The 11,309-nt window shown below is 29.9% G+C and overlaps 1 protein-coding gene across 1 annotated transcript; it reads left to right on the plus strand.

Annotated features, from left to right (window-relative positions):
* Nucleotides 1-1,609: 1,609 nt before the first annotated feature.
* LOC143630000 (transcription factor bHLH18-like) lies at nucleotides 1,610-5,476 on the plus strand. The gene is made up of 4 exons (XM_077099124.1): nucleotides 1,610-1,981; nucleotides 2,636-2,814; nucleotides 4,657-5,028; nucleotides 5,320-5,476. The coding sequence occupies exons 1-4, from the start codon at nucleotides 1,618-1,620 to the stop codon at nucleotides 5,392-5,394; spliced, it is 990 nt and encodes a 329-aa protein (XP_076955239.1). The 5' UTR covers nucleotides 1,610-1,617; the 3' UTR covers nucleotides 5,395-5,476.
* Nucleotides 5,477-11,309: the final 5,833 nt, after the last annotated feature.

Here is an 11,309-nt window from a genome sequence, read left to right on the forward strand (position 1 = left end):
TATCTTTGTTTCTCAATTGAGATTGATTCTTGAATCTTAAGTAGCTCTCTTTCGAAACTAACCTTGAATTAAGTAAAGGATCAAAAGAGTAAAACACAATAAAAGTAGTTACACAGTTGGTTTTTTATATAAATTTTTTAAAAGTATTTTGTAACTTAATCTTTAATCTCAAAATATTTTGTACATTCCATTTTAAAGTATTATAAGATCTTCAAATTTATTCTGTAATTTGATGTGAATCTTGATATATTGTTTAAAAAGCAACATTGATATAGCAAGACGTCATACATGGATGATTACACAATATATCAAACCATTTACAAGCGAACGTTAAAGTTAAAAGAAACATCAAAAAAGGACGTCCAACTTGCGGTTATCTCAGTAGCCGTTTAGGTAGTGGGGTCAAGCGACCAGTCGCCTCACAACTGCGAGGCTCAAAGCAACACACTTGCATATGCAAGAACCTTTACAATTCGTATTTTCAAGTTTAATGTACAATTGTAATGTGGTTGAGCATATACCTTTTTGATGACACAGCCATTTACGATGGTACTTCTAACTTTATATGTTTGACGCATTGTGTCGAAATAAGTTTTGATACACCAATTTAAATCCCTTTTGTCAAACACATATGACTTGATTTTAGTTTTGACACTTAAAAAGTATACAAATGAGCTTACATATTATGATTCGAAAAAGGGAAAATAATAATAACAATCATGCCACTTTCCTAAAAAGGTTGACACCTAATATAATAACAATTAATTATGTTTAATATTAGACAAAACCATTCAGAAAAGACAACTTTCAAAGAATAAAATTTCACTCACCTAGATTTATCATAAATAAAAAATCTAAAGAAAATCAAACCTAAAATATCCGCATCCTTAAATAAATAGATTTTTAGGTGTAAACTTATAATTATTTCTTTTTCCAAAATCAACAATAAGAGTTGCATACCTCTTGGTCATTTTCCTTGATTTTCAAGATATTCATATCTAGATGTTATAACTTACAAGACTTTAATATTTGATAATAATAATTTACACACGTTTTAAGAGACAATTTAAAATTCAAAGGGGCTGAGTCTTCACGGGTTGTAATTAGTTGATAAAAAGTCTAAATCCCAGTTCATCACCAATCATTTCATTTAAAAATTCTTTAACCTCACTTAATTATTGCATAACTTTTTTAATATACATCTTCACATCAAAACCAATATTTACGTATCACATTAAAAGCACTTCGTACAACTAAATTATTCAGGTCTCTCTATGCTGGTTCCAAAATAATTAAACAGATTTTAATCATCCACCATGAATTAATTAACCTTTTTTTTGTTCAAGTAGTTATGTCTATGGCATATTGCCAACCCCTAGAGAGAGAATCATGCAGATGACCCAAATTTATACCTATAAAACATGGCTTAATGAATCACTCCATGACAAAGCCATTAGGGAGAATATAACCCTTTCATCTATTCTCATGCGTTTCACGTGATCCTCCAAATTCTATAACCTGGTTTCATGATCTAATCTTTCTGTACTTATTTCAATCTTTTCAGGGTTCTTTTTCTTCTAGTCTCTAATCATTCCTCTATACACCGGTCCAACCCGCATGGCGATTTCAAGTTTCAGAGGGTTCTCAGAGATGGTAGCAATGGAAGATCCTTCTTTCAGCTTCCAGTTTCCAGTCAACTCATTTGATCATCATCTAGATGCAACATCAATGTCAGAAGCAACACATGGAGATAACATGGATCGGGGTCGTGATCATGTAAGTGTGTTTGATTATTACAAACCTGTTATGGACCCTTCTCCAAGACCAACTAAGCAGATCAAGACAAGCAGATGGAACTCATCCATAACCTCTGATCATTCCTTGATGAATCCTAATCTATCTCATCAAGGTAATACTCTTTTGACCGCGAAAGAAGAAATAACCGTTTCGTCCAAGATTAGCCATGGACAGTGGCGGACCCAGGATTTTTTGCCAATGGGGTCCCATATTTTCGGTGTTCAAATTTTTCGGGTCGGTCGTTGTTCAGGTCGGGTCGAGGCGAAGAACATAATAAAAAACAATATCATAATAAAACTTTCTTTTCAATCATCACTACCTGAACGGGTCAAAATGGGTCGGGTTGACACATAAACACTTTGTTTTCCCTTTCTTAAACATTTTTGAGATAGAACCTAGATCCACCCTTTCATAAGCATGTGTTGAAAACCGTTAACTTAAACTAGTGAAAAATAAAACTGATATTTTAAAGTGTTTGAATGTTTCTAAAGAAAACCATGCATAAAGTTGAAAACAATGATATGTATTTTAGAGGTGTTTGAATGTTTCCAAAGTTATCATTGCAACATTAGCAATCAAATGATTGATTAACACTAAAAATTAACACAAAAAACCAAAAACTGAGCCTTGTAAGACTTGAACCCATGACCTTTCAAAGATAAAACAAGTGACTTTCCACCAGACCACATCAACATTAATAGTATGGGTTCCAAGTATTAAATCTTATGGGGTCCTCAAAAAATTTAATATACCGCTTCTAATAAATTTTTTAAAAACATTGGTGTCCCGGGACCCCGATCCACACTATGTGGGTCCGCCCCTGGCCATGGATTCACTTTTCATCTCCAGTTTGGTAACCTAAACAGTCCAGATTTTAATCAAGATTATCATGGTAGTGTTAAAAGTAACACAAAACTTTCTCCTGCTCAAGATCATATCTTAGCTGAGAGAAAGAGGAGAGAGAAACTTAGCCAGAGGTTCATTGCTCTATCTGCTCTTGTTCCTGGCCTTAAAAAGGTACTTTTTTTTGGATTTTTTTTTATAAATTCTGAAAATTTAAATTTACAAAATAAAGTGTAAACCAAATAAAACTTTAATTATAGTGCAGTTAAAATACATAATATTTATATTCAACATATAAGAAAAATCAAGATAAATCTTTTGTTCCTTTTCGAAAAGATTTGTGGGATTTTACTAGGTAACTTGTCAAAATATTCCCTTAAATGGTTAATATATATATATATGTATATATATATATATATATATATGTATATATGTATATATATATGTATATATATATATATGTATATATATATGTATATATATATATATGTATATATATAGGTAAAGGATGGAATACAAAAATTGTTTATCGTAAAATAGGTACGCGAGTGTCTGGAGCGTCCATCTTCAATAACTAAATTACGCGAGCCGGCCTCTTTCAACCTCTTCTCTCGTCGATTCTATCCACCTTCACCATTGCCGTTCAACAATTCCGTCCACCATCCACCTTCGCGAGCACCATCTTCTTCCGACACAACCATCGATCGTTGCTCACATGTCAGTTGATTAAATTGCCCAATTGAAATTGAAATTGTTGAACTAATTGATCAATTAAACTTTGAAATTGGTCCAGTTAATCATCAATTTAAAGTTTCAATAAATCAATTTTGAGTTTTTGAAGAAACCCAGTTGCAGACGTTCCATATTTTGTTCATATGGTCGAATCAATGATCAAATTAACAGTCGATTGATGATTATGAGATTATATGAAGTGATTTCAGTGTTCAATTTCATGTTTACATGTGTTTAATTTCTTTTTTTTTGTTAGTTTTAGAAGTTTTGAACAGTCAGAACTTTTTAGAACTTCTAAACAGACAGAACTTTCTGAAAACTTCTTAGAACTTCTAAACAGCCAGAACTTCTTAGAACTTCTAAACTTTTTATCAGAACTTCTAGACTTTTTTGAACACACAGAACTTCTAAACTTTTTATTAAACAACCTGAACTTCTTAGAATGTATTAGAATGTTTAAAGATGTTCATTTGTTTTTGAACACCCAGTGCTTCGTTGAATGTATTAGAACGTTTAAAGATGTTCTTTTTTGGTCAGAACTTTTAAAGGTATTCAGTTATGTTTCAGAACGTTTAAACATAATATTTTGAACCCTAATCAGATCTCGATTGAGTGCGTTATTTCTGCAATTCCATAATTGATTGATGAATCTAAATGCTTCTACACATCAATTCGATTGATTAAATCATCATTTTGGTGTTTATTTTGGTCAGAACGTTTAAACTTTGAGCAGAACGTTTAAACATAAACCCTAATCAGAGCTCAATTAAGTGTGTTAATCTGTATTTTCATAATCGATTGATGATTCTAAACCCTCTTACTCATCAATTCGATTGATTAAATCATCAATTTTTGATCAATTTGAAGATTTTTAATGTTCAGTGACGTTTTTTTCAATTTTGGGTTTTGACTTTTGAGATTTCATACTGTAAGTTGTGATTAGAGTTTAGAAATTGGATGAGATAGATTAAGGAGTTCTGAATTTGGATCTGAATCGATTTTAAATCGATGAATTTGATCGCGAACTATTGTTTGGGTTATTTACCAAACTGCCATTGCGTGAAATTGAAATCAATGACCAGCAGTGTCGCGTACGTAGTGTACGATAAGTCATTATCGTACAATAACTCATATATATATATATATATATATATATATATATATATATTTGTTCTTTTGAAAATATTTGAGGGATTTTACTGGATAAGCTTGTTTTGATAATAATTGTATTAGTACGTTGCTATCATATATAACATCTAATATGTTGTATGATATTATTAATAGATGGATAAGGCTTCTGTTCTTGGAGATGCAATCAAGCACATGAAAACCCTCCAAGAGAAAGTGAAGACACTTGAGGAGCAGATCAAGAAAAGACCAAACACCGAATCAGTAGTTTTTGTTAAAAGATATGATGTTTCAGCTGACATTGGTGATCAAACTTCTTCATCAGATGATGGTCCAATTCATGAACAACTTCCTGAAATGGAGGCAAGATTTGTCGGGAACAATGTCTTGATAAGAATTCACTGTGAGAAAAAGGCGGGCGTTGTTGAAAAGATTCTAACCGAAATAGAGAAGCTTCATTTATCTGTTAACAACAGTACTGCCTTGACCTTTGCCAATTGCGCGCTTGATATAACAATTACTGCACAGGTAAAATTTTAATGCTAAAAGTTTGTCGATTGTTTATAATGATTGTGCTTTAGTTCAAAATAATTGACACCCATAATTTTCTTTGATATAACACTTATGATAAAAAGATTATTGATTGTTTTTAAAGAATGTGTTTTTGTTGAAAATAATTGATACCCATAAAATGCTTGATATAACAGTTATTGTCCATGTAAAAAGCCTACATTTTTATACATAAAAAGGTTATTGATTGTTTATATAGATTGTGTTTTAGTTTAATAATAATTGATACCCATAAAAATATTTTTGCAGATGGATAAAGATTTCACGATGACGATGAAGGATCTCATGAAGAATCTACGTTTGGCCCTTAAGCAATTTGTGTGATATTTTATATTATTTTCGTTTTTTTTAAAGGTTTGGTAACCAAGGGCCTGGGATTCTGCATCCTTTAGAACCATTTTTATGCCTTAAAAGACCTTGTTTTACTATGGGGTTCATTTTGCAAGAGGCATACTTTTTTCATGGTTGACTTGACCATGATAACTATCCTCTTGCTGTATACTAGCAATCTCATGGACACAAACTGATGGGCATTTTTTTCTGTAACTTTTTTTTACCCTTTCACTTGCTTTCGAGAGGGTTTTATTAGATGGTTGTTTAGGGTGGATGAACAGGCCTATGAGTCAGTCTTAAGTGTTTGGTTATGAGTGCTTTAGATGTCTCTTGTTAATCTTCTTTCTTTAATGTAATTTGTTTGTAAAATCTTGATTTATGGTAATGCGATAACATGTTATTTTCGTGCAATGGTTTATCGTCAATTTTTTTCATTAACTTGTTGGATTTAGACACAATAGTTCTTATATATCCAATAATTTGGAATGAGTCGACTACATGATTCATACTCGACCCGTTTTAATATATACATGTAACACATGTTTCAACCTATATCTGTTTTGGCCATATCAACTTGCATATTTTGACACCTATAATAGACTAAAGTATAAATTGTAAAATTTGTCTTTTAGTGTGTTCTGAAAGAGATTTATATAGCTGTTTAATGCTTTCATTTTCACTTGAAGGGTTGTAAAACAATATAAACAAATGTTTAGTCTCGAACAAGTCGGAATTGTTTATCTAGAGGTTCTTTTTAATTACATCTTGACTTCTTGACCAATTATTGTCATCACGTCACCCAACATTATTTTAAAGATCTCTACAACTATTAATAAATCTTGATGCATCAAACTCCAATATTTTAGATTGTTAACATGATAGACCTTTACAGGAATAAACAAATCCAAGGTGACTGCACAAATTTTAATTGCATGATCCACATATTTTATATATATATATATATATATATATATATATATATATATATATATATATATATTATCAGGATCATGAGAAAACCTTTTTAAAATTGAGAATTATGAGAACCATTTTGGATCACAAAAAACCCAAAACTATAAAAAAAATCATAAAAGAAAAAAAAACACAAAAATCAAAAAAGTAAAAAAACTAAAATTCTTATTTTATCATCCCAATTTCATAAAAAAAAACTCTTGGTTTAGCTAAATTATATACACATATGTATAATATATACATATATGTACATTTACATGTTTTTTTTGTACACATGTGTATAATTTAAGATAAATGATATTGTACATATGTGTATATTACGTAACTAAAGATTAAATAAAATTATACATGTGTATAATATGACGTTTTTTTTTGTTTTTTTTTATTTTTTTATATTTTTTTTACTGAAACCGGAATGAAATATAAGAATTTTGGTTTTTTTACTTTTTAAAATTTTTTAATATTTTTTGTTTTATGATTTTTTTAAAGGTGTTTTTAGTGGTCCAAAATGGTTCTCAAAGTTCTCAATTTGCAAAGGGTTCTCTTAGGATCCTTACCCTATATATATATATATATATATATATATATATAAAGGATAGAATACGAAAACTGATTATCGTACATTACGTACGCGATACTCACAGTCCTAGATTTCAAAAAACACGCGGTGGCAAATTTATAAATTATTTCAAAATCGTTTCCATCCTAATTAACCATTGCATCGATTCAACCATCGTAATCGGCGTCATTTGCAGACACACACTTCAATTGAATTTGAATTGAAATACGCCATTTGCAGAAACCCAGTTGCAGGCGCTCCATATTTTTGTTCATATGATCGAATCGATGATCAAATTGAAGGTCAATTGATAATTATTTGATGATTACGAGATTATATGAAGTGATTTCAGTGTTCAATTTTGATGTTGCAGGTGTTTAATTTTAAATATGAACTTCTGAACGTTTAAAGGTGTTCATTTAAAGGTCTGAACGTATAAGTGTTTCTGGACTTTTTTATTAGTTTAAAAGTTCTGAACTTCTTTGAACGTATTAGAACGTTTAAAGATGTTCATTTTTGCATATCTTTCTAATTAACAATATTCAATTCAAACTTCGGTTTAACTTTGATTATTACAACGGTTGTATTAATGTGGTTGCAGACTTGCAGCACAGAATTTGTTAGAACTAATATTATTGTTGCAGACTTGCACATCTAGCCCCATAAGTTGCAGCTCATATTCTCAGTGTCAGTCTAACAAGTTAAACCAACCCACCAACCTGTAACTGACCTAAAGTAAAAGAGCCACCTCTCCACATCCAAACAACAAATTCTACATGAACCAGTACAAGTTATACAATACAGGGTACGCATACACTGAAAACATGTATGTATTATTATTCTTTTGCTCATTAGATGTACACAATTTTTTATCAGAACGTTTAAAGATGTTCTTTTTTGGTCAGAACTTCTTTGAACGTATTAGAACGTTTAAAGATGTTATGTTTTGTTCCAGAATGTTTAAAGATGTTCTTTTTGGTCAGAACCTTCTTGAACGTATTAGAACGTTTAAAGATGTTCAGTTTTGTTCATATGATCGAATCGATGATCAAATTGATGGTCGATTGATAATTGTTTGATGATTACGAGATTATATGGAGTGATTTGAGTGTTCAATTTCATGTTACAGGTGTTTAATTTTTTTGTTAGTTTAGAAGTTATCTTTAGAAGTTCAGAACTTCTAAACTTTTTTGAACACCCAGAACTTCTTAGAACGTTTAAAGATGTTCATTGTTTTTTGAACACCCAGAATTTCATTGAACGTATTAGAGCCTTTTAAAGATGCTTTTTTTTGTCAGAACATTTAAAGGTCTTCAGTTTTGTTTCAGAACGTTTAAACATACTATTTTTGAATCCTAATCAGAGCTCGATTGAGTGCATTATTTCTGCAATTCCATAATCGATTGATGAATCTAAATACTTCTACACATCAATTCGATTGTTTAAATAATCATTTTTTATCAATTTTGAAGACGATGTTCAATTTTGATTTGGTTTTTGACTTTAGAGATTTCATACTTTAAGCTATGATTAGAGTTTAGAAATTGGATTAGATTGAGCGACTAGTTCCGAATTTGGATCAGAGTTGATTTGTAATTGACGAATTTTGATCGCGAACTACTGTTGGGTTATTTACGAAATTGCCACCGCACGTTTTTTAATCAAACGCTCTGGAATGTCGCGTACCTAATGTACGATAACCCATTATTGTACGTTAACCCACCCCTACAAAAATTCTCTTTTATTTTTTTCTTTTAAATAAATCAAGGGGCATAATGGTAAAGATGAGGTTATTTTCTTTTGGTAAGTTTTAACTTCTTGAAAGTTTTAATTCATTCTTTTTAATCAATTTATATGTGTGCTAATTTAATTCAAAAATATTCCAGTAAATATTTTGTTTTATTCGTAAGATACATTATATTATTTTATTTTTTAATTATTTTTCTTTAAAATTAAAGACTCGGTGTTATTTATTCATCCTACGTATTATCACGAACTATAATTAAAGAATAAATATTATTTCTTTACCCTTCCCACAAAAACATATAAAAAAATCGCATTTCAATTAATAAAAAAACACACACACTTTATCTGAATCAACCTACACAATAATTGTTTAAGATCATCATCTTTATATGTAGCTAAAATATTGTAACGTGTACAACACATACTCATATTAACATGTCCCTACACAACAAATGTATCCCTACACAACCTATATGAACTCATACAAAGTTATTATACTCATACACAACCATTAAACAAAATATCTCTACACAATCAACATGCACCTACACAAATTTCTAACAACTTATACGTACTTTGAGAATGAAATTAATATATACTTACACAAAATTTTAACAACTTACATAATTTTTACAGATACCTACACAAAATCTTAACAACCTACACATCTATACGTATTTTGAGAACCAAAGCCATATATATTTAAAATAACCTACACAAAAATAACTTTTAACAACCTACACCAAAATTAACATTTAATCCTAACCAAATTAGTATATATCTACACAAACTTTTAATAGTTTATAAATATTTATAAAGAAAAAAGAAATAGTTTATAAATATTTATAAAGAAAAAAGGAAACAAAGAAAAAAAAAGAAATAGGAAATGACAAGATGGCTGACGATATTAATTTGATATTATAATTACCAAAACTAATTAAATGTCCAGTTGGATTGTGAATGGAATTTTGACAGAGATTATTATGTGTGTGAAGATGATTATTTTTGTCATGTTTGACAATTAAAAATGATGTTGGCGAAAATACCCTTTTATCTTAAAATTCATTTAAATGAGGAAGCAAAAAATTACAATATTGCCATGTTAATTGTAGACCATAGATCAAACATAATCAAGGGTTATAATTTACTTCTTACACTTCTTGCAATAAAACCATTTCTCTCTTGAACCATCCCCTATATATATATATATATATATATATATATATATATATATGAGAGGGTTATCCTAAAAACAAGTAGTTTCCTAGGAATACTAGGAATAAATCATAGCCATTGGATCATGTTAATCTATGGTTGAGATTTAAAATTACCAATAACCGACATAGTTTCCTAGAAATACTCTTTCATCATTATAACCGACATAGTTTCTTAGAATTGTTCTTTCACCATCATTTGTAATGTCACATGTCAAAATTTGTTGGTTCTTACTATTCTTAGGAAACTCCTTATTCTTATTTGAACTCTTTTCTATATATATATATATATATATATATATATATATATATATATATATATATATATATATATATATATATATACTAGACGGGTGCCCGCGGATGCAGCGGGTAACACTAAATTCTAATAATCACGTAACAATTATAGATGTTCATGGTTAGTTTGAAACATTGAAACCGTTTAAATTACTAATCATCGGTTTGGTTTCATGATTGGTTTTTTCCTTTTTTGATAAAGGGGTTTCTAATTTTTTAAACTATAACAAATAGTTAGTTTGCAGTTTACACCGAAAACCGATTATATAAACCTGATCGGACAGTAAATTTATAATTAAAGCTCCATCCGTGAAACTAAACTGTTAGTAACGATTCAGATTAAATTTTCAATGGTGTGTTTCGGTCTTCAACGACAACAAAATGTTACTGGCAAATTGGCTCATGGTTTAACTTAAAACCGTCAAAACCGAATTAAGAAAACATATATAGGTTACATGTTAAATTTTTTAATTGGAAAAAAAATATAACAATACCATGCTCAAATTAACGACAATAGAATGCTCATTTTTTATGGTGTAATTTAAAAAAAAAAACTATTAATGTACGAAAATGTTATGGTCGTTTAAAAAACATTGGTGGGAAGTTGGTTTAAAATTGAAATTATAAGAAATTAATGAGTAAAGATGATGGACCAAAGCTGAAACTATTTTATAAATTTACAAAACTTGAGTTAAGTAAAGGAGGAAATATTGTAATTATATTTAAGTATATTTTGTAATAGACAAGTTTGCTCTTATCTTAGATGCTTTATGAGATGTATCATATGCATACAAGTTGTAAATTATTTAAAAAGTTAGTGTCTTAATTTGCCCTTGTTTGGTGTATTATATATAGTAAAGATAAAGATAGATAAAAGATAGAATACGAAAATCCTTTATTGTACAATAGGTACGCGACATTCTGGAATGTCCATCTTCAATAACCATCATAATCCTAAAATCACAATTACGCGAGCCGGCCTCCTTCAACCTCTTCTCCCATCGATTCCGTCCACCTTCACCATCGTCGTTCAACGGTTCCGTCCACCTTCGCGACCACCATCTTCTTCAGACATAACCATCAATCGTTGCTCACATTTCAGTTGATAAAATTGCCCA

Source organism: Bidens hawaiensis, unplaced genomic scaffold (genome assembly GCF_021521415.1).
Source record: "Bidens hawaiensis isolate Kalapana, Puna unplaced genomic scaffold, B.hawaiensis_p1.1 tig00005502_1, whole genome shotgun sequence".
NCBI classification, from domain to species: Eukaryota; Viridiplantae; Streptophyta; class Magnoliopsida; order Asterales; family Asteraceae; genus Bidens; species Bidens hawaiensis.

Coding starts and splice junctions, on each gene's coding strand:
- LOC143630000 (XM_077099124.1), top strand. CDS start 1,618: ATGGCGATTTCAAGTTTCAGAGGGTTCTCAGAGATGGTAGCAATGGAA. Junction 2,815..4,656: donor TTGTTCCTGGCCTTAAAAAG/GTACTTTTTTTT, acceptor TATTATTAATAG/ATGGATAAGGCTTCTGTTCT. Junction 5,029..5,319: donor ATATAACAATTACTGCACAG/GTAAAATTTTAA, acceptor ATATTTTTGCAG/ATGGATAAAGATTTCACGAT.